The sequence below is a fragment of the Protopterus annectens genome, chromosome 1.part1 (assembly GCF_019279795.1).
Source record: "Protopterus annectens isolate FY-2018-M chromosome 1.part1, PAN1.0, whole genome shotgun sequence".
Taxonomy (NCBI): Eukaryota; Metazoa; Chordata; order Ceratodontiformes; family Protopteridae; genus Protopterus; species Protopterus annectens.
This window is the reverse complement of record NC_056726.1, coordinates 1,559,678,562-1,559,703,029: the sequence shown is the minus strand read 5'-3', so window position 1 is coordinate 1,559,703,029 and position 24,468 is coordinate 1,559,678,562. Positions and strand designations below refer to the sequence as shown.

At 40.6% G+C, this 24,468-nt stretch overlaps 1 protein-coding gene across 5 annotated transcripts in view; it reads left to right on the top strand.

Annotated features, from left to right (window-relative positions):
* Positions 1 to 20,775, top strand: part of RCAN3 (RCAN family member 3) — a 488,354-nt gene extending 467,579 nt beyond the window's left edge. For all 5 annotated transcript variants that reach the window (XM_044083150.1, XM_044083158.1, XM_044083141.1 and 2 more), the window contains one exon: positions 15,070 to 20,775. In XM_044083150.1, the coding sequence (XP_043939085.1) occupies positions 15,070 to 15,227 (158 nt within the window). In that variant the 3' untranslated portion in view covers positions 15,228 to 20,775. The remainder of the gene's footprint in view (positions 1 to 15,069) is intronic.
* Positions 20,776 to 24,468: the final 3,693 nt, after the last annotated feature.

Below are 24,468 nucleotides of genomic sequence, written 5' to 3'. Positions count from 1 at the left end.
TAACTCAAATTATAAATTTTGGTTTGAGTCTTATTCCTTTTTTGTTAACAAAAATATTAATAAGTTACCAGTTTATATGGTTACCAGTGTTTTGAAGGAATTACAGTTAAATCAATTGACTCTTTGTTTAGAATCTAATATCAATATTAATTATGTACTTCATCTGCAATTAATTTTAACATCAATTCAGACTAGGTTCTCTCTCTTATCCAGCTGAAGTTGTGTTGTTTCCAGAATGGATAAAAAATGTATTTGAAATTATTTATTAATATCGGGGAATTTATAATTTAATCTCTAAAATATATTTAATAATAGCTAAAAGTAATTCTAACTTAAAAGCTTTTGGAACTTTTTCAGTAAAGAGTATTCTATAGCTTTTACTGAACAAAATAAAAAAAAATCTTTCCTGTATTAAAAATACTTCTTGGACTCCTTACTGGAGTATATTTTCTTGGAATTTTTTGTTTAGAGTTTTTTTAACTCCTGTAATGGTTGCCAAACTGAGAAAAGAAAGTACTATTTAATGTTGGGGATGTAATAAACATATTAAGGCTAACTGTTCACATAAGATTTATGATTGCTTTATGGTTCACAATTTTTGGGTAAAAGTTCAAGATTTTTTAAAGCTTTATGGAATGATTCCTTCATTTTTTAACAAAAGAAATGTTTTTTAATTTACTGGAAACATAAAACTAAAAAAAAGACTTTTCTTATCTAACTTGGACTATACTCTCTTTGGCCAGAAAAACTATGACAAAAAACTGGAGAATTTCATCAGAATGAAAATTTGAAGATTTTTTTTATTTTAAGGGGTACAGCAACTAAAGAAACTATAGTAAAAGAGAGAAGAATGCATCCTAACAAATTGAAGAATAGTCCTTAGTTGAAGGTTTTGGCCCTTATTGAATTTTTTTCTTCATGTATTTAAACATGTTTAGATTAATTAGCTTTCTTATATTTGAATTATTTTATTTATTAATTATTTGATCTCAGGCTTACTGTAAATATTGTAAATTTAGTTATTTTTTTAAATAATAAATATTTTAAATTGTCATATTTGTAATCATTTTCAATAATCTTAAAATAATTTGTAACCTGTTAAGTGTATTTTGTGTTTATAGTGTGAATTTAAACTTTGTTAGAAGCTAGTGTTTAATGTAGGTAGCAGTTGTAGCATGAGGTTAAACCATGTTAGGATCTGTTTTAAGATTTAATATAACAAGTGACCTTGTATTTCTTTGTTTTATGCCTTATTACTGGAGCAATCATTGAGGAACAGTTAAGCTTTATAAAAATATTTCAGATGTGGTTACAAGATTTCAGCTAAGGATATGCACCTTTGTATGGTGTGTGTTTAGGAGTTTAGCATCTATTTTATCTTGTGACATTTGCTGTTCCTTTAGATTCAGAGCTCTGGTGGGTTAGCAAAATAATCTTATTCTCTGTCTCCTTCTGCTGGATTCAGAAACTGAAAAGTTAGCGAAACTTGGAAAATTAAGACTAAAGATACAGACCTGAAAAAGGGGGTTGGCCGATTCTTTGACTTCATGCTCAGTTACCAAAGTTCTCAGGTCCAAGAAACATAGGGCCTGTACTCATACCTATATGACTCCACCAGATCCATAAATTCTTCAAATAATTATTCAAGATTCTCTTAAGAGATATCTGACAAAACTGATTGCCTTCCTACCAGACCTTCCTCAGCCATGTCAGTGCGATCCTTCAGGTGTTACAGAAGCCAGTTTGGATTACCTTATGTAGACATTTCTAAAGACCCATACTGAAGTGGGAGTCATTCTTTCCCCCTTTAGCTCAGAAGGAAGTTGAATATGTCTACTTCACCTCTATCCAGACTCTGTCATTGGTGTGACTTTTGGTTCCAGTCTCCTCAGAAGTGATGTTCTTTCCAGATCCCATGCACCAGAGGTCAGTGTTCCATGCTTAATTGGCTTTAAACCCCTTGGATCCAACTTATTTGACTCCGGCCTGATTGGATTCTTCTGAGTCTTGGAGGCTGAGTCGGATCAGTGCCTTCCAACCTTTGTCAGTCCTTGATTCCGTGGCTATGATCCACTCATCAAGGCCAGATTCCTTCACAACTTTGGGCTGCCCTCTGATTCTCTTTCTTCCAAAGGTGACATGGATCCATTTGTGGGAGTAGTTTCCTCCGATCCATTGGAGGTTGGTTTGGCCTTCCAGGTACTGGGGAGGATCATTGCATCCCCCAAAAGAGTATGTGCACAGGTACAACCAGTCTCTGATCCTTCTTGGACTCTCTTTGTCTCTGATTGTTCTGCTTTGGTGCCCATGGGTCAGAGTCATTCTGTCCATCTCAAAATTTCCTGCCCAGGAGCAGAGACAGCCCTCAACGATTTGAGAGATTCATCACCCGAACCCCCAAAAAAGAGGCCAGGTAAGAAGAAACACATTGACTCCCCTTCAAAGTCACCTACATCAGATACTGACTTGGAGGATAAAGAGAGAGATCTCCTCAGTTCTCCCCAGGGAACACCTCATTTTGCTGATTATCCTGAATTAATGTGCAAAAGAGGATCCTGGCCTACAGACCTTCCCTCTCAAGGATGATGAGGTATAGTTGGAGGCATACAGGATGACACCCTGTACGTCTTGGGTGTGGTTTCCTTGGATAACAAGCTCAAAGAGCTGGCACTCAGGAGAGTATGGCAGGAGCTTAACACATGTGAGGCAGTCCCTAGGAAGCCAGATAAAGTTTTATGTCATCCAAAGGATAAGCCACTCTGGTTCAAAATTCCTCCAGTAGATTCCATCATTGTGGTGGCAGCCACTAAACATGAGTTGTCTGAGGATTCTTCTACCCATTTCTCTAATAAGTAATCATGGATGATGGATAGATTTGGGAATCGAGGGTATGCAAACTATGCTACTCGTATGAATAGTTACCATAGGAATCTGTAGGAACAGGCCGTATCTACTCTGAACAGTCCAGTGATGGCAGACTCTCAGAACCAACTACAAGCTACCATACCTCTCAACTGTACATATTTTCACAGAATGTCTAAATTTTTGCCTCATATTTTTTGTCCGTTTTATATAAATTTGTGTTTTTCTGGCAAATTAGTAGCAAATCATTAAATATTACTGTTAGAAAATAACAACAGACATTTGAGTTTCAGACTTCATATTTTTTAGAAAATTCATCCGAATGCAAAACCTGTTATTCTATCAACTTTCTAAGTTTGTAAGAGCAGTGTTTAAAAATTGTCCCAATTTTTGGGCCTTTGTTCCACTTTTCCTTATGGCTTTGTCCAGATTTCTTGCTCTAAGAGGTTGAGAGGTATGGAAGTTACCCTGACAACTGTTTCAACTATTACAAACCTCTTGATACACCTGATGCACAATGAGGCAGATGGAGCCACAGCAGCAGCCAGCACAAGTATAACTATTAAACGCTATGCGTGGCTGAGTGTATGACTTTGCTGACAACTTTAAATGCTCAGTATGATGGATCAGTCTTGTTTGGATCCACAATTAAAAAAAAGAAGCTTAAGATTGAGCAAGATGGCAAGATCTTATCTGTCGTTAAAGTTAGGTTTTAGGCCCCACAACATCCATTTAAAAGGAACCAAATAGGGCATTGTTCACTCTGGTTTTGCAGGTCAGAATGCCTATTTGACTCACCTTTGGACAGAGGCAGCCATGGCAGAGGCAGTCTGTTTAATGGACGCAGGTGAAGTGGTCCAGGCAGTCCACAAAACTAGGGGTATTGTATCGCCCTTTTCTGACTGAAGACCACAGAACCCCTGAAGATCTGCTGACTTGTGCTGTCTGGAAGCAGTCAGGTGATGAATCTCTATCTAGGCTCATGGTTCACCATCACATAAGACAAATGAGGAATAATATCTAGAGGCTAGTACATTCCATTTTTGGAATCCCCCTCAAACAAGTAAGTCTTCCAATGCCAAATGTCCCATCCAACCAAGCAAAGGGAACTTCAAAAGAGAGTCATGCTTTTCTTGAAGAAAGGGCCATCCAAGAGATCCCACCAGACCAGAAAGGGTCAGGGTTTTAGTACAAGTTCTTTTGGGTTCTGACATAGACAGAGGATCTAAGGTCCATCTTTTACCTTAGCCTCCAACAGATTTGTAAAAAAAAAACAGTTCAGAATGGTTATTGCCCAGCTCAGCCCTGCTTGCAGGAGAATGATTGGATGTGCTCTTTAGATCTCCAGGATGCTTCCCTGCACATCAAGATAGCAAGGGAGGCCAGAAGTACTTGCATTTCTAAATCGCAGCCACTATTAATTCAGAGACTTACATTTGGTCTTACCTCAGCGCCTAGGGTGTTTACCAAATGTATGGCTGCCCTTGAGACCCATCTTTGACCTTCAGGATTCAAAGTATTCCCATACATGGATGACTGTCTCCTTGTCACCCTCAAAATGGAATCACTCAAGATGGCCAGAAAATACATGCCACAGCTATGCATCGTCCTGGGCATTTCAGTCCTTCTACAGAAGTCAAACGTGGACCTTTCACAGTGATGGATGATCTTAGGATTTTAGATAGACACCACACTTGCAATTATCTCCCTTCCTCAGGAGACGATATAAACTTTACACTCAGCAGTGGAAACCTTGCTTCAGAACAGTTGACTTTCTGCACATTTAGTACTCAGGCATGCAGTAGGTCAGCTGCACATCTAGTACTCGGAGCTTTAGGTGTCTTGGCAACTTCTATATTAATGGTACCGTTCACTTGATACCAGATAAGAAAACCGCGGTGGCTCCTCCAGGCTAAGTAGTCATAATTTCAGCATCCTCTTTCCACAGCCAGAATTCTTACACAGTCTTGCAAGTATCATGTACAGTGGTGGCTCATGTCGCCTGTCCTGCACAAAGGCAGACTCTTTCATCTTGCATTATCAGCAGTGTTGACCATAGATGCTCCCTCCCTCCCTTGGTGCTGATGGGGTTATTACAATGGGATGATGGTCCAAGGTCTTTGGACAGAGAAAATCTTGGAGTTGAGGAACTTCAGGACTGCCTTACCCAAGGTGCGATTTCCATCCAGATGGATAATATGATGGCTGTCTGTTATATCAACAAGCTAGGGGGAGCCGGACCCTATCCCATATGTTGTTAAACCATGACACTGTAGCAATAGGTAATGGCCTCTCACCATTTTCTAGTGGTAACACACATTCCCAGAAAGGCCACTGTAATAGTGGACAGGCTCAGCAGGAATCTTCTGGAGCCTAACAAATGGTCCCTCTATCCCGTGATTGCCAAAGAGATATTCAGTCACTGGGGCAACCTATACATGACCTATTTGCTACCTAGTCCAACACCAAATGCAGCAGATTTTTTACCATGATTCCCCCTCTTGGACAAACACCCAGGAATGATCTGAATCAGTGCTGACCAGCTGGGCTAATTTTATATATATCCACCACTTTCTTTGATCCTGAGGTTCCTACTGAAAGCTGTGGTGTGCAAGGCAACTTGTCATCCTCATTCCCTGGTATTGACCCATACAGATCTGGTTTCCCCTTCTGAGAGAGTCCCCTTGGTTACTGGATCCACTTATGGATCTCATATCTCACCCCTCTGGGAGTTTCACCCGAACTGTCTGAACTTGAGACTGACCACATTTTCACCAGTTCTATTGATGGAAAGGGACTGTCCCCTTCCCAAATAGGTGGTTCAGATTTTAACACCCTCTTAGACACCATCTACCAGAAGATAGTCTTAAGGTATGATTGTTGTAAGAGGAAAATGTTTGCCATCTGGGATGCTAATCAAAAGATTAACCACTTTTTGGCTTTCATTTCACACGTTTTGTGATTTCTGTCATCTCTTTTATGAACAGGTTCCAATTTCTCTAACATTAAAATTCAATTAGTGGCTATTTCATACTCCCATATTGGGCTTTCAGGGCCATTCCTTTGGCATCCCGCAAATTATGCAAATCTTTCCTCAAAGGCACCTTGTTGCTTCATCCTCCCATCAAAAATCCATTTCCCACCATAGAATTTGAATTTCGTTTTTAAGGTTTTAATAAAAGCTCCCTTTGAGCCAGCCACTAATTCACACCTCAAATTGTCATCTTGGAAAACCATTTTCCTGTTAGCAATAGCATTTACTCTGAGAGTTTCAGAGCTGCATACTATTTCTTCTATTTCTCCTTGCCTTGTTTTTCATAAGGATAGGGTAACCTTGAGGACGAGCACTTCTGTTGTTCCCAAAGTGGCTTCTGGACATAACATGTCTCAAGCCATCCATTTACATGTATTTTTCCCAGTTATCAAAATATAGGGGATCATCTTTTGAATACCCCAGATGTTCACAGCAGTTACGCTTTTATTTTCATAGGAGTACCTCATTCTGGAAAGATAAACAGTTGTTCATCACTTTTGCACAAAATAAATCAGGCAAGAAACTATCAAAAGTTACTCTTTCAAGATGGCTGTCAAATTGCATTTCCTTTATTTATGATCTTTATACCAAGCCATTATCAGGCATTCTCAGAGCCCACTCTCCCAGAGGAATGGCCACTTTTACTGCCTTTTTCAGAGCTGAGTCCCTGAATCCCTTCAATGAGGTAGCTACTCAGCCTTCCATGCGTACATCCATCGAGCACTATAAACTGGACTACACTTCAGAGCTAGAGCTTCCTTTGGTGCTTCCATTCTGAATGGTCCCATTTCATTATACCACCCAGGAATATATGTAGCTGGGGAGTCTGACCCATAAGTCAGATCAGGCAGATGTAATGGAGAGGATGTGAAAATTATGTGCTTCATATAATGATAGATACTTTCCTTCTAGTCTGTCTGATGTTCTTCGTCTCACATTGCTGCAGTCATAACCTGTGGGTAGTCCGCTGTCCTCGGTCGGCCCGAATACCAAAGTGTTAGGCTGGTGTCGGTCATGGTCGCTCAGAGCTGACGTCAGTACGCAGTAGTACTTAAGCGCATGACCGACGCCATATCCTCAGTCTTTCTTGCCGCGTGGTCCGAAGCAGAAGCAGCATTTGCAAGTGCCGTTCGGCGTTCTGAAATTTTCACTTTTCGAGTTTCAGACCGAAGACCAAGTTGGGCTAAGTACCCCGTTGGGGAATATTTTTGTCTTTTCTTGCCTCAGTTAATCCGGATGTCAGAAAAAGTTAATAATTGTATTTCTTGTGGGAAACAGATACCTCATAGGGATTATCACTCTCTCTGTATTCCTTGCTTGGGGCCTGAGCACGACGTAGTCGGGTGTCGCTTTTGCGCTAGATTTAATAAGCGCACCATAAAACGCAGATTAGACTGTGCTAGGCTTGTTTTCGGTAAGCGGTGTAACTACATGCCGTCGGATCCTCCGACGCCCGCTACCGCAAAAAAGCGAAAAGATAAATCGTTAAAGTCTAAACAGGATGAGTCGTCCGTTGCGGACGCCGGTTCTATGGAATCTACGGTTGAATCTGTGGATCCAGCCGAGGTCTTGGCAGAATCACAGGGGGAACCTTTACTATTACAGGAGTTGGCCTCTCTGGAGTTAGGTCAAGCCGAGGGGGCTTCTCAAGTTTCTGTGGTTCCATCCTTACAAAAGGTTATTAGGCCTTCTACTTCTGTCACTAAAGGCCCTGCTAAAGCTAGACCTGGTCTTTCTGGTACAGGCATCAGCCCTAGTTCTTCGGGCTCTGTTCCTAAAAAACATATGTTAAAAATGGCAGAGGATTTGATTACTTTAATCAGGGGTTCTATGCCCCCTCCAGAGAAGAGGCCTAGGGTGGAGACAGATTTAGAGGGTTTGGAGCATTCCTCAGATTACTCTGAGTCTTCAGCTGAGGATATTCAGGATTTTCCTCCCTATTCTGATTCAGATGCAGAGGATTCCTGTCCTTCTGCTTCTCCTCCAGAGGATTTTTCTTTTTCTGAAACCTTGCATTCCATGAGGTAGCATTTCAAGTGGGAAGGTCAGGATTTCTCAGATTCTCGTAAGAGGCGTAGGGAATTTTTGTTTTTGCCACAACATAGACCTTTGGCTATTCCCCCTGTTTTAGATGTTGTTCAGGATGTTTTTTCTGAAGCTTCCCTTAATCCTGATTCTTTACCACCTGCCCCTGTCAAGCCAGACAGGTATTACAGAGTTCCAGAGGCACATAAATATTTGTATAAGAGTCCTAGAGCTGACCCGGAAACTATTATTCAGGGGCCTAAGGGTGTCAGGGCTTCTGTAGTTAAGAATCCAGTTCCTCTGGATAAAGATTCTAGAGCTTTGGATAGGTGGGGTAAAAAAGTGTATACCTCCTCCACGCTAGCTATGAGGGCTTTAAATTTCCAGTTTCATATGCTGAAATATCAGAACTTTCTGTTAGGTCAGTTGAAATCTAAGGTAGATGCTTTAGCTGAGGGTATAGAGTGTAAGGAATTGCAGGACTTAGTTCATGCCTCAGATCAAGTTGGTAAGCATTCCTTGCAGTGTGGCTTCGATGCTCTTCAGGCTTCTTCCAGGGTGGCTGCTACTGGTTCAGTTATTCGTAGGCATGCCTGGCTTAAGGATCAAAATTTGTCAGAGCATGTTAAAGCTCGAATTTTGGATGCTCCTCTTCAGTCTGAAGTTCTTTTTGGTTCTCCTGTGGAGTCAGTTTTGAAAAAGATGGAAGACAAAGCTAAGTCTATGCAGACAGTTAAGGAATTTTTGCAAGTGCAGCCCCCTAAGTTTAGCAGGAATTGGCCTGCAAGAGGATGGTCTTACCCTTCTTCTGATTTTCAGTCTAGGGGCAGGTCTAGACGTGGTAGGGGCAGAGCTCACGCTCAGGGTTCTTTCAGACCTAGGACTTGGAGTTCTCCTGCTCAATCTTCTGGGGAGGGCAGGGGTCAGCCTTTTCGTAAACAGACCCAATGACCTGTATCTCCAGCTGCCAGATTCTTCCTGTCTGGCAGCTCCTCTAGGAGGAAAGTTGGCACTTTTCAAACTGAATTGGCATTTGGTCACCCAGGACAAATGGGTGTTGGACATAATAAATCAAGGCTACAAGTTTTATTTTCACACTTTTCCTCCTTTCAAAGGCATGCCAGATGTTCCTCCTCAGCAAAGGCCGGAGGCTCACAAACAAATTTCTTTGCTTTTGCAAATGGGGCAATCCAGGTGGTACCTCTGTCAGAAGTAGGCCTAGGGTTTTATTCCCGCCTTTTCCTTGTGCCGAAGAAAGGAAACACTTGGAGGCCAATTCTGGATTTGTCCATTCTCAATACATACCTAGACATTCCAAAGTTCAAGATGTTAACTTTACAGCAACTTCTGCCTCTGCTAGGCAAAGATCACTGGATGGTAACTCTGGATCGGGAAACACTTGGAGGCCAATTCTGGATTTGTCCATTCTCAATACATACCTAGACATTCCAAAGTTCAAGATGTTAACTTTACAGCAACTTCTGCCTCTGCTAGGCAAAGATCACTGGATGGTAACTCTGGATCTCAAAGAGGCTTATCTTCACATTTCTATCAGGCCCAGCTGCAGGAGATTCCTGCGTTTTCGGGCTGGTACTTTTCATTATCAGTTCTCTGCATTGCCCTTTGGCTTATCTACTGCGCCCAGGGTGTTCACAAAGGTTCTGGCTCCTGTGATAGCTTTCTTAAGACTGAGAGGAATACAAATTTATCCTTATCTGGACGATTGCCTGATTCTTGCTCAAGACAAAGACAAGTTACTTCAACATCTGCAGTATGTAATGGCAGTTTTAAGGTGCCTAGGGTATTCTGTGAACGAAACAAAGTCCAGTCTAGTACCCTCTCAGGACATGTGCTTTCTGGGTGTGAGACTGAATACAGCCTCTCAGATGGCTTTTTTGACCCCGGACAAACAAAGAAATCTTCACCTATACTTCCAGCAATTATCAGTAATGTCCAGGCTGACTGCAAGGACAGTCCTTCAAGCCTTGGGGTTCATGGCATCTTGCATTCTGGTACTTCCCAATGCCAAACTGCATATGAGGAAGCTACAATGGTATCTCAAAAGTGTATGGACTCAACACTGCCACGGTTTGGACACTGTCATTCAGATAATACCTTGCATCCAGAAGGAATTCTTGTGGTGGGCTCAGGAATGTCACCTAAACAAGGGACTCTCTGTGACCCGACCAGAGGCGAGTCAGATCTTAACGACGGATGCCTCAGACCTGGCTTGGGAGCACACTTCAATGGGAAATGGATTCAAGACACGTGGCCTCCCAGACTACAGCATTTGCATATCAACATGAAGGAGATGTTAGCAGTCCAATTTGCCCTGATGGCTTTCAAGGATCTACTTCAACCAGGACAGGTGTTGATTCAAACAGACAACACAACTGTCATGTGGTACATCAACAAGCAGGGGGGAACCCATTCTTACCCTCTTTGCAGACAAGCTATGATTTTGTGGGAGACTGCTCTGAGTTTGCACATCACTCTTCTAGCACGGTTTCTGCCAGGAGCACAGAACTCCTTAGCAGATGTATTGAGCAGACAAATTGTGGATCCCCACGAGTGGAAATTGTATCCTCACGTATTCCAACAGTTGACAGTGGCTTGGGGAACTCCAGACATAGATCTGTTCGCTTCTCCACTAAATTTCCAACTGCCAAAATTTTGCACAAAGATGTTTCACCCAAAAGCTTGGAAAGTGGATGCTCTATCTTTCTGTTGGAACAACCTTCACATCTATGCTTTCCCTCCTCTGCCTCTCCTTCCCAAGGTACTCTTGAAAGTCAGGCAGGACAAGCCTTGCATGATTCTAATAGCACCAGATTGGCCACGTCAGCACTGGTATCCTCTGCTGAGGAGTTTAGTTCAGGAGCCTCCTTGGCCTTTGCCACCAATTCCTCACCTGTTGTCTCAGTCAAGCAATCATTTTCTCAATGTCAGGGTACAGTCCCTGCATGACAGCCTGGCGTATTCTGTTTTAGACCCTGGGGGGTCTCAGCTTCCTCAACAGGTTTTGAATGTCATTTTGGAAGCCAGACGGCCTAGTACTAGAAAAGTTTATGCTGATAAATGGAGGAGATTTTTTCTTTGGAGCACAGCAGAGTTTTGCTGTCTCAGTGCCTAATTTGAATTTTACAGTACAGTACCTTACTGAATTACTAGACAAGGGTTTGTCTTTCCTCCGTGAAAGTTCATGCTGCAGCCATTTCTGCTCACTATGATTGTGACCCTCCTTTATTTTCTCACTCTTTGTTTAAACAATTTCTTAGAGGGGCAAAAAACATAAGACCCCCACGTAGAGCTCCTACTCCTTCCTGGGATCTCAATTTTGTGTTGGAAAAGCTTACTTTACCGCCTTTTGAACCTGCAGCTACATCTGAGTTGAAGTTTTTGTCCTGGAAGACTGCTTTTTTGTTGGCCATTACGTCTGCTAGGAGGGTATCTGAATTACAAGCTCTCATGGCAGTTGAACCCTTCCTGATATTCCATAAGGATAGGGTGTCCTTGAGTACTAACCCTACTTTTATGCCTAAAGTTATTTCTAATGTGGCCTTAAGCCAGTCTATTCATTTGCCTACTTTTTATGCTGATCCCCAAAATAAAAGGGAAAAAGTCTTGCATTCTTTGGATATTCACAGGCAGTTACACTACTATTTGAGCAGAACTAAAGAATTCAGGCAGACTCAACAGTTATTTATTTCTTTTGCTTTGGGTTCACAGGGGAAGGCTGTTTCAAAGCAAACTATTTCTAAGTGGATTGGCCATTGTATTGCTTTTTGTTATTCTCATCATGGAAAGGATGTTCCTGCTGGGATCAGACCTCATTCCACTAGGGCTACCGCCACATCTACTGCCTTTTTAAGGGGGGTAGCTACTAAGGATATTTTGGAGGCAGCTACTTGGAGTTCAGTGCACACTTTTACTAAACATTACCATCTCCCTCTTTATTCTAAGTCTAGGGCTGGGTTTGCCACTGCAGTTTTACAGGGCATGTTGGCAGCTCCTAATGCTTTTCAGTTTGCCAGTCTCCCTTTACCTTTGCTTTGGGATTCTACCCACAGGTTGTGACTGCAGCAATGTGAGACGAAGAACATAGTACAGTTTTGTACCTACCATAAATGTAGATGTTCAAGGATCCACATTGCTGCAGTCCAATTTTCCCTCCCTCCTTCCCCTCTATAGTTTGGGGTTGCTGTGTTTCTTTTGGGATAATTATTATTTTATCTATGTTGGTTGTTGGGTATTTTCTATTTTTGCTATGGCCTTTCCTTTTTAGGCCTTCTGACATCTGGGGCAAGAAAGACTGAGGATATGGCGTCGGTCATGCGCTTAAGTACTACTGCATACTGACGTCAGCTCTGAGCGATCATGACCGACGCCAGCCTAACACTTTGGTATTCGGGCCGACCGAGGACAGCGGACTACCCACAGGTTATGACTGCAGCAATGTGGATCCTCGAACATCTACATTTATGGTAGGTACAAAACTGTATATGACAACCCACCCTCCTGTCCCCTACATTATAAAAGACTTGAAGAATCACCCATCTTTAATGACTGGATCCAAAGCAAGGCAAATTAAATCACGCTTCTGTCATGCCAGGCTGTGATGATGGGAGTTGGTTCCAGCACAGATAGCTGGAATTTTGTAAATAATTGTATCTCATTTGTGAATATCAAACTGATTTATACAAGATGCTTGTGTTACAGATTTATTAGAACTGTATGTCATGTGTATATCAAAATGATTTGTACAGACGATTGTATTGAAAATGTATTTGTAAAGTGCTTGTGTTTAAAATGTATCAACAGTGTGCCCTACTGGAGAGAACAGAAACCTGCATGCACTATTGTAACTATTTAAATGTATATGTTTTAACAGAGGAAACTGGAAGACAGGAGGTTAACCTCAGTACAGCAAACTTTAAAATATATTTGAAATTAAATCACTTTATGGGCTAGGCCATAAAGATGCTATCTCACAGGTTTCAGTGCAGCCAGAGATACGAAGTCTGTACTAGGAAGCTTTCTGCATTGTCTTTGGGATGAACTAATTACTACTCTGGAAGTGTGGAGGTATGAAATTGTTTTATGATTTCCAGCACCTTCCACAGATGAGCAAAAGCCCTTGTGTGTGTATTTTTACAGGTAGTTGCTAAATCCTGCCAGCTTCCAACAGTGGCGGTTTGCATGGGAACTAAAAGTCAGATGACTAGAAGTGATGTCATTCTGCAAACTAACCCAGAAGTAATATTTTAGATATTATTTTGAGAAGTCTCTTAGTGAGACAAGAGTATTCTATTTGGGCCTAACTGTAGAGACTGCTCACTTAGTCGGGCAAGGCAAGATTAAATAAGTTATTAGGGAATAGTATAATTCTCTTAGAGTGTCAGGAATATAGTGAAGATTAGTTTAGATATTGTTTTTTTTATTTGTCTGAGTTTGTCCTTCAGTGTTTTAAATATTTCCTGTGATTTTGAACTCTGATGTCACTATGAATACATATTTAGCATTGTCTTTTTCTTTTATTAAATATATTTAAACCTTTATTTGTGACCAATCTTTGTAGAGATATTTAAGTTTTGAGAGTATTTGAATATGTATTTGGTGACACTGTGTATGGGTCACTCCTAATAGCCTTGCTGTTGGTCAGCCTACCATTTGTATTAGTATTAATATTACACAGTAAAATTGGACACCCTTTAAGGGCCTTGAAGTAGTTGGTGAGGTGTTCTGGTGGCAGTGATAACTACCTTATTGTCTGGGCAGTAAACCTGTGCCAGCCTTTCCCAAGTAAGTGTGTGTGTGTGTGTGTGTGTGTGTGTGTGTGTGTGTGTGCGCGCGCAAATCAAATCTCAGTGTGTGTGTGTCAGCTACTTGAGCAGCGACACGAAACACCAGTTGGACAGAGAGAATGTGGCAGACCTAAATTGGAACCATGGCTAAGGACTCAACTCTGTAGCTGAGCCAGTGGGGAGTCTTATTAGGCATCTGGAGAAAGAGAAATGAACCAGCCCCCAGACTGTGTGCTCTTAAGGGAAATGGTGCTTGATGCAGAGATCTGCATCTGTAAATACTGTGTCTACCCCCAGTGAACGCTCTCTACAGGTGCCAGTGGTGAGGATTGTGGCTCCTTGATTTTACTGACCCAGAGGTGGGGAGTCACACAGGCATTAAACTAGATCTGGGGTAGCTAAGAGGACAGAGGGGTTATGAGAATGAAGATTTTGTTTTAAAGGGGCACTCTGGCAGATAGGATCCAAGCTGTGGCTTGTGGGCCTGTATGTTGCATCCAACAGATAGGAATGAAAGGCTCTGTCATAATTGTAATTACGTAACTTTGTTTTTCATCTGTTAGAAATGTTTCATAGAGGTATTATTAGTAATTCACATTATGCTTATATGATCTAAAAAAACTCATCCAGTCTGCAGTCCATTGAAAACACAATTTGCCAATTCATTTCCAGTCCCCCGCAAGAATAACACTGCATCACCCTCTCCAAATCCAAATGGCTTCCAGTCTTCTGCAGAGTTGAGCTACTCCTAGGGTCTCCCCTTTTCAAACTAGTTCATCCAGTTGTCTTCCCATGTCTTGCAGCCAGACTCCATAATAAAAAACCCCCATAACCACTGAGACCTGTGGTAATCAACTCCCTCACTCCAGATGCCCCAAGCAAAACTGCACTGTGCTTGATCATTCCTTTTGCATTCTTGCACCCAAACTCTGGCAGTCTCCTTTCCCCATGTTCAGAGCTGAACTCAAAAGACACCTCCATCAAAAATCTGACTGCAGGTGCTTTTCCACTGGACCCATAACCTCAGTCCCACTTCTTTGACCCTCTCTTTTAATCTGCTACTTCCTTTTAACATTTACTGCATTAACGCACATTTATTTTTTTCTGTTCTGTTATTAATGTTTACTTACTATATCGGTTGTCTATGGAATTATCTGCTTCCTCTGTTTGTGAATTTGTTCCATTTTATTTTTTTTGAATCTTTTCACCTGGGCTTTTCCTTTGAATAGAATGGTGTGATCAGTGTGCTACCTCAGTAAACAAACTCTGTTAAAATACAATCCTTTCCTCATTACTGCAGTCATTAATGGACTCTCTTCCATTTTTTTTTTTTTTTGCTTTAAGGAGAGAAATATGAACTGCATGCAGGAACAGAATCGACACCCAGTGTTGTTGTTCATGTCTGTGAAAGTGAAACAGAAGAAGAAGAAGAAAACAAAATGCCAAAAACAAAAATAGTTTCAACAAGGCGCCCTGATCTACCACCTGCCTTGTTTAATTAATGTCTTTTGAGTGACACAACAGAAAATCTTGCAGGTGTCTGCCTGCATCTGCCACAACATGGACTTTCCACCTGTGGTTAAACATCTACTAGAGGAACATGGACCTTACTGGAATGGAAATTGGCCTGAACAAAAGGTGATCATGATGGTTAGGGCTGTGGTTACTGATGCTGCAAATATCTAATGTCACATATTCATTCATACACAGTAACACAGACATCGTGTGTTGGTATGTGTGCACAGACTTTGTATGTGATTACTCTTGACATATACCTGCACTCACACTTTTTCCACCACTGACTTTTCAGATGTTGATCTTTCATCAAACACCACCAGTTTTAACATTTACCTCTTAGTACACTGCGTACCACTAACAGAGAGTTTAACTGCGTACCACCAACAGAGAGTTTAAATACATCATTTTTATGTTAGCCAAGTGCTTGGCATTTGTACAGCTTCCTTGTTGGTGTTGGGATTGCAGATATAGTAACATTGATTTTCCATTTTTAGAGATGAAAGCCAAAAAAAAGCTGAATTTGGATTTTATAATTATTGTAAAAACACAGTATTTTGTGGTATTTGTTATTTTATGCCGGAGCACTTATTCACCATAACTTGCTTTTTTTCTTTTTCTTTTTCTTTTGTTTTTTTTTTGTATTTACAATCTGTTAGAATATCAGAATTTGCTTTATAGTGTGTTCTGTGGTTAGAATCTATTCAGTTTTCCATACATCTTCTTAAGTTGGCAGTGGCAAAGTTGGATGGAAAAGATCCCAGTGTAGCTATTGAAAAGAATAAGGGAGGAAGTTCCCCTGTGCCTTGGCCATATTTCCCCAAGCAGTAGAAATAAAACCTCAAGCTCCCATGGAAAGAGGCCTGTAGCCTAGTGGGGCAAACCTGTTCAACAAAGAATGGATAGATAAATTAATACACGCATATAAATATGTAAAGTTGTACTAAATTATAATGGAATTGTGGTACTCACTGGAAACTACACTTAAAAATCAAAGATATAATTTCTTGATTTTTATCTCATGAAAATTTTATTTAATTTCTAAGAATGATAAATTATTGTCCCTGCAAATTAATTCAGGATGGTTTGAAATGTAAGTCATGAAGTCTGAAAATAGTACCTTGAGTATCTTAGGTTTAAAGCCATCATTTGTATAGTCAATTTGTAGCTACAGTTCCACTGTGTTCTGCTTAGCAATATCATCAAGAAGTTAAATGATTTGTACAGTAACTCAGTATGTTACTGAAGTATTGTGAAAAATGGTAGGCACGTAAATTTCTAGGCAAGTTAGCTGCAGCTGAATAATTGTAGTATTTTCTGAATGTGAGAGTATGAAATGTAATGATGTTGCTGCATTGTCTTTTAAAATATTTATTTCACAGTGGTTTTAGTATTTTTGGAAAAGCTTAGCCTTAGAGATGAGTATATCAAACCAGTATCTAACTGGAGCTGAAGCACTTTTTGCACTTGATTTTTAAAGCCTTTTTTTCATGTAGCTGAAAAATGAATATTAAGAGAATCAGGGCTTATAAGTATTTTAGTATTTTTATAGTTCTTATGTAAAATTTATTTACAGATTTTTAATTATACCACAGTTCAGCACTGTACTGTTTTAAACTGACTTGTTAGATCAAGAACTGACTTGTTAGATCAAGCTTTGAATTAGCTGTTAAATGAGCTTTATTCTAGTTTGCTCTTGTGCAATAGACTCGCATCTGTCGGCTGTCTCTTACATGTTCTGCCATGTCTTTTGTCTCTGAGAGACTTCAGTGTTTCATGGGCTGAGATCTGCTAAAATACGTTCTTGGCCATACTGTTTAGGTCATTTTTTTTGTGTGTAATTTGTAGCTTTCTGCATTTATTTGTCTGTTAATCAAGTAAGATTGACTGATCTTTTGTGTATCCTTTAAAATATTGACCTGGTCCAGAAGTCTAGTAGTTCTACATGAATTATATATAAGTAGTTTAAAGCAATCGACTAGCGTATCGTTGCAGGATGAGGTAAATCCAAAGTACCCAAAGAAAACCTGTGTTAAGTAGGGAGAACATGCATACTACACAAACACACATACACACACAGTAACTGGAGTTCGGAATTCAATCTTGCACCCTTAAAAGGAGTTATGCCCCATCTGAAGTTTTGATTGGAAGATGGCAGACAGTGAGGGACATGTGAATCTTCTTATGCTGCTGGTCAGTAAGAGATGATGGCTGTTAAGAGTTTTTTTTTTTTTTTGAAGCAAAAGTATCTGCTTAAGTTATAATTTTGTCCCGTTTACTGCTACCTGCTTCTAAACTTGCAGGATACTACCTCCCATTTTCAATGACATCTGTACATATATAGAGATGTGCAGACAGGCAGTAGACATTGTGCTGCCTACTCTTTGTTCCCTTAATATAAAATTTCCCTGGAGCTTCAGCTGAATGAGGCATACTAGTCAAAGCTTCACAAAACAAAGCCTTTTCTTAAAAAGCCCACAACAAAACATTTTTTTATAGGAGAGATGAGCCCCCACATCCCACCCACCCACTACACACATACAGACACACACACGCTCACCTTCTTACTTGAATATACTAACTTCTTAGTCTGACAGCAGTACAATGAAGGGAAAAGACCACCCAAACTGAATCACTCCTGGGACGCAAATAAAAACTACCATGGCAGAGATTTCCTGTGAGTAACAGTAACTGGTGACTTCAATGTTGGGAAATTATGCTAAACATTGAGTTGGGAAACCTGACATACCTGTAGCTTAAATTGCGCAGCCACTCACATGTTTCAGGCCTCTTCAGTCTCACCTAACTGATTATTGTCTCTGATGGCGAATGCAGGTTTTGGTAGAAACAAACACCACCTCACATGGAAGAGATAGGCTCTAGATCACTGCAGAAGGCCACCTGTACAGTGATACATCAGTCATCTTGTTTGTGTATGGCTTTATTTGGTGACGCACAACATTGCTTACTACTTTAGTCCTTCCTTCTCTGGTCTGTTTCTGGACATGCTTCACCAGCTTAAACTTACCTTCCACCAAACTTTAGTCTGAAAACTATCTTATGACCCTTAAATTGAGTTTTTTACTGCAGACTTCAAGCTCACATCTGCAGTGCACACCTGGTATGGCATTGTCCTAGTAATATGGTGTGCTACTATGGCCAGAAGTCATACCTTAAAACTCTCCCATCTCAGTTACTTTTCTTAATTGAAATTCACATTCTTTTTAATTAATTTCAAAAGTACATGATTGTAATACGTGATATCTTATACCACACCTTTTCACATCAAAAATATATCGCATGTTAATAAGGAGTTCAGCTGTACAGAATAATGCACAGTATTTGTGGTTGTTGAATGTGTGCTTGTTGTAGGGCCTTCCCAGCCTCATTGTTCTATACATTTCCCTTACCTGGAGTGTGTTATCCCACTTATGACAGTGACATTTAGAATTTTGTGCTTGAGGAAAATAAGACTGATAACTTGTAATTCAAGACAATGGTGTTACTAATGTTGTATGAAAGTGCCACTGCTTCAATTTTATTGATCACTTTTGTCTCAGGCACTAAAACTCTTTGCCACGCATGTGGAAAAGCAACTTTTAAGTTGTTCCACAGTAGTCAGTCTATTCCATCTTAGTCCCTTGTACTAATTCAGCCTTTTTTTTTTTTTGTAATTTAGCACTGTGGATCTGAAAAAATAAGGTTTTGAAGTGAACCACTGTGCAACACACTGCCATGTGTGTGACTTCTGATTGTTTCATATTTTTAAACATTTTGCAGGTCCTATGTCCATCTCTTCGACTGCCCTGTGCAACCTCTTCTGTATGCAGTGTTCTTCATGATTTGAGTGTGGTCTTAACCCATCCCATGTAATCAGGACTGCTAACCAGATTATAGTATTTGACAGAACAAGGCTTAGGCAGCTAAGAGGGCAATGGCATACAGAGGGTAATTTCCTGAAAATAGAATCATTTTGGTATGTTTTACAGTATTTTTTGTTTAGCAGAGACCTGAGACATGGGACATGCACATTCTTTGCTAGAGAAGTATGCACGTCATTGTCTAGTTCCGACTTTTGTCAGGGGCCGGTCCTATTGTTAGCTCTCTGTCCACCTCAAACCATGGAGAAAAACTGCAGCCAGTGAAGTGCAATTCCTTGCTACAGTGACCTGCCAGGCAGTCCTCTATGTTCACCTCTGAACCTGATCCACTGGCATTAGAGAGGTTATTCTAGCCTCTCATTGTGCGGGTATGACTTCTCATTGTTAAACAGCGAACTGCTGTTTAACTGTTATTGGTACAAGTGTAGTAGTACATATAACACCAATCCGTAAGGTATTTTGGCTGTATTAACCAAGGAATCCAGAAGGCTATAGCCATCAGTGCATTACTGATGCTACTATAATATTCTCACCCAGCCATCGTTTTACAGTCTTGACAGAAACATAAAATCCTTCAAAAGACTGAGAATAAAAATCCTTAAATTTATTCTGTTAAGCTTTCATTGTGGACATCACTGGAACAAACTAGCTGCCTGTCAGAGCTAGGGTAAGCTACCTTCTAGGTACCTTACCTACAGACTGATAAATGAAGGTCACTGCCCTTCTCTCAAAAATTATTTTAGAAATTCTGCTTACACTCTAAGAAACTGAGATGACAGTCTCCTTATCAAACCACCTTACACCCTTGTAGTGGCCAAAAATAATCATAAGTTTAATTCCTCAGTTGGAAAGTAATCCTCCACAATACTTTGAAAAAATTTACAAACCAATGTATCTCATTTGTTACATGAATTTCTATGTATCAAACCAATGTAACTTATTTTTATACAAAAACTAAGAGTAAAAAGGTCACACAGATAACCGACTGGTTAAAAAACACAGAAAAATCTAGCAAAGCTAGACTTTTAACTGTGTGATACAGTAAACCTCTTGTATCGGAGGCCTCATGGGATATATGCAATCACCCTTTAAGGATATTGGGTGTTTCAGTTAAGTGGTAATTCTGAGTGTCCATGACTTTTTCTTTTACTTTCATTTTTAAGTCTATTTATGGACAATTTCTCTTATTTGTTATACAAATTTCTATACATCTGTATTGATTTGTAAATTGTTTAAAAAACTGTAACATGTTCATATCGCTGTTGTGTATACTGATGTATCCCCTATGCTATGTGAATTTCTTTGTATCTATACTGCCTTTGGGGCCCACCTGCTTAGCAAATGTCAAACAAATAAGTAAATAAATGTTGTAGATTAATTGTAGTCTGGGAAGGCCCAGATGAGGATGTTTTATAAGATCAGACAATTCCATGTGTATTAAAATAAAATGTGTGATTACTAGAGTTATATATTTCCTTAAAAGTACACTACTAGATAATGGAACATGAGTTTTATGTAGTTTGAGAGATCTCCGCTTTGTTGCTGCATTTCATTTTGTTGGTTATCTGACTTGCAAACAGTGTATTCCGCAGAAAGTTATATTGTCTTAGATTGTTTGTAAATATTAAAAATAATTAAACTTGTCATTATACTAGAGTGTGGTTAAAATAAGTTCATAAATGTCCTACACCAGTAGATGTGTACAAATTGAAATGGTGGTCTTTCTACACAGAGGACTCTTCAGCAAATGAACTTGTACAGTCTCAAGTAGAGTTTTATCCACTAAGTATTTATGTATTTATTTTTGTGTTTGTTGGTTAGTTTCATTGTTTATTAATTTTGCTGAAAGCTGAAATAAGAAGTTCAAATAAAAGACATCAGAGAAAAGGAAGGAGAAAACTCAGAAAGCAGAAGAGAGACACAATTGGGCATCCCATAATGGCATACAGTTAATAGGCAGGTGAGCCATTCACCCAAACACAAAACCCAGTAGTGGAAGATCAGAATCTGTACTAAGTCTCCAACCCCACCCACCACACACTGTTTCATCAGCAGTTTTACTGTTGTTCATGTAATTGTGAAGCCTTGCTTTCCAAAGGGCAGCAGCTTTTTGTCTCCTTCTGAGTAATGCCCTCTTGCAGTACTTTGAGGAGGAGACATTTTTAGGAAGCCCTTACTGGGAATCCTCCTCTATTTCCAGTCTGGACATCTAGCTGCGAAAATTCTGAAGAAGCAATATCCAGTCTTCACTGCTATACCTAACACATTGATTAGTTTAGATATCATTGGATACATCTAGGAAAGCTTAGGTTAGGTGTAGTTTAAACTATATAGTGTCATCTGTGTAAATAGGTGGATACTGTTGTAGGCTCCATAGATGCAAGTAGCATTAAATCCATATATAGTAGTTCAAGATTTATACCCACCATGTTAGGCAACTTCTCCCAGTTCCAGGGTTCACCAGGTAAATTACATTTGTCTCGACCTGTTATGGAGCAGTGACATGGAACATGTGTCGGTCGTTCTCTTCCAAAAATTGACCATGTGTATCATCCTTGGAGCATGCCAAATACTAACTGATAGCCCATCTTTCACAGTCTGAAAATTTTAGAGGCCACTTTGTGAAAGAAGTAACAGCCTTCATTTTGATGATTGGACATCTGCATGCCTCCCCTAGAAGTCTAGCACCACTCTGTTAATCAGGGGCACACCTATACTCAACCCTGTCTGACAACAGGGCTTTAACCATTCCCCACACAAACATCTCTTGATATTTTTCCAAACCTCTTGAGGCTAACGGCAGTAGTAAGGAGTGTCCAAGATCATTAGGTCTTTCATGAAATATATTCTTAATTATGTTTCAGGAGTAAATAACCACTACAGAAAGTATTTTCTTGGTACTCCCTGTCAAAACTTGCCTCCTACTTCACTTCAGTACTAACACATGTTTTCTTGCCCATCCACTTCATCTCTTAGCCTGGTGCAACCCGCAGTAGAAAAATATATTCACAATAAGTATAACAACATGCCAGAAGACTGAATGCTTCCCTTCCTTGTCTACTTATAATCATCCAGAGCAAATATATTTTGGGTTTATGAGCACCAGAACTGAAAACTTTCATCCATTTGCAGCCAGTGGTTTCCCCACTATATTCAATATTAGATCACTGCCACAAGTAGACTAAGCAAAAGGACAGCTTCTAAAGGTTTAGGGCACCTTACATGTGCCCTAGGCACTACCCTGCACAAGAGAGCAGGATAATCTCAGAGGTTAGGGCACCGAAAGTTCAAAACCTTCTTACCACCAAAGTGTGCACTCTTCTGCGTGCCTCTGGAGATCAACTAGTGCTTCTTTAGGGCTGGGCAGATAAGTTCCCCATAGGTTCATAGGTTCATACTAGGCTATCTGCCCGAGGGCATTTACAAGCCTAGCCCATAGTTTTGTGGCTTGCGCCACCCCTTTAGTATGGGGAACTATACCCATTATTTTGCTGTGCCTCTGTTGAGCAGTGACACTGAGGTAATCCCTGGGGTATATCTGCGATCTCCCATCCATTGGTCAAGATTTCTCTTGAACAAGGCCAGCGAGGTGCTCTGCCTCACATATACCGGGATTTTATTCCACAGCATAGGAGTCTTTGGGTGATGAATCTATCCCTCCAGCACGTCCTATTAATAGCCGTGTCGAGGTTTAAGTCTCCGCCCTTGTGGCTCTGACGGATCTAGATTTTTGAGGTGAAGCATATTCATCAAATCTGGGTTTGACATGGCCTTGTATGTTAGGCAAAGGTCACCTCTGAGCAAGCGGTGGCGACTGAATAGAGCTGGAGTTCTTTCAGTCGGGCAGCATAGGACAGATGTTTGAGACCCTTTATCCTTTTGGTGAGGAACTTTTGTGGCCTCTCCAGCTGCTGCAAGTGTCGGGTCAGATACATTCGAATGGGGCATTGTACTCAATCATTGGTCTGATGAGTGATGAGTACAGGGAGACTATGACCTCCCTTGATCTAGATGAGAATCCCTTCATGATAAGGTGGGCAATGTAGAAGGTCTTCCTAACTACTTTAGCTACATGGGTGTCGAATGACAGACTACTATCAACCTGGGTCCCCAGGTCCCTGATAACTTCTTCTGTGCTCAGTGGATTGCCACCTATTTGGTAGCTAGGGGTAACCTTGTTTTTCCGAAGGGTATGACTATGCATTTTTGGCATTTAACTTTAGGCCATGGCTCTGGCACCAGTTATCCGTTTCTGTGAGACCCTTCTGAAGGATATCTGTGTCAGATGTGTTTTCTACTATGGCCCAGTTTGCAGTCATCTGCAAACTTTGTTAGCCATAACCCTCCTGTGTTTGCTTGTACTTGGAAAAGTAGATGCCAAACAAGAGTGGGCCCAGGACTGAGCCCTGTGGTACACCACTTGTGACAGGCTTTGAGTCTGACATGGCGCCAGCAACTCTGACCCTGTGGGTTCTGTCACTCAGCCAGTTTGCAACCCATCTTGTGATGTATGGGTTAACATTTAAGCTGATGAGTTTTTCAATGATACCCGAGTGGGGTATTGTATCGAAGGCCTTTGCCAGATCGAGGTAGGCTGTATGGACTGCCTTTCCCTCATCAATGGCTTTGGTGACTGTTTCGAAAAAGTCAACCAAGTTTAGAAGGCATGATCTGCCTTTGACAAAGCCAAACTGGGATGGATCCAAAGTCTGCAAATTCCCTATGTCTTTATTTATGAGGTCCATTATGATCCTCTCCATGGCTTTGCAGATAAGGCTTGTCAAGCTAATGGGCCGGTAATTTCCAGGGTCGGTGGAGGCACCGCCTTTGTGAAGTGGGACCACAGTTGCAGTGCGCCACTCCCTGAGTACGTATCCAGAGGTAAGACTATGATTAAACAGCTGTCCTAGCTGTGGGTTTAATTCCTCGTTGAGTTCGTGGAGCACACAGCCGGGGACACCATCAGGTCCCATGGATGCTGTGTTTTTTGCTTTGGAGAGCAGTTCTCACTTGGGCGTTGGAGATGTTTGGGGGGCTGCAATCGCTTGGTATAGATATCTCTCCTTTTGGGGAGAAGTTTGCACTGAACCTGTCAGCCAGTATGTTGGCAATGTCTGTAGGATCAGTAATCTTCACATCATTTTGAACTAGTTCTGAGCATATCTGGGAGTTTCCTCCCAGGTTTCTAACATAGCTAAAGAAGGCCTTATGATTGTCTTTTGAGTCTTTAGCTATTTTTCTCTCAAAATTTGCTTTGGATGATTTTATGAGAGCTCTTAGTTTTTTACTTATAGTGATCAAGGGTGTCTTACCTTTTAAGGATTTTGCTCTATCTTGTAGTAGCTTC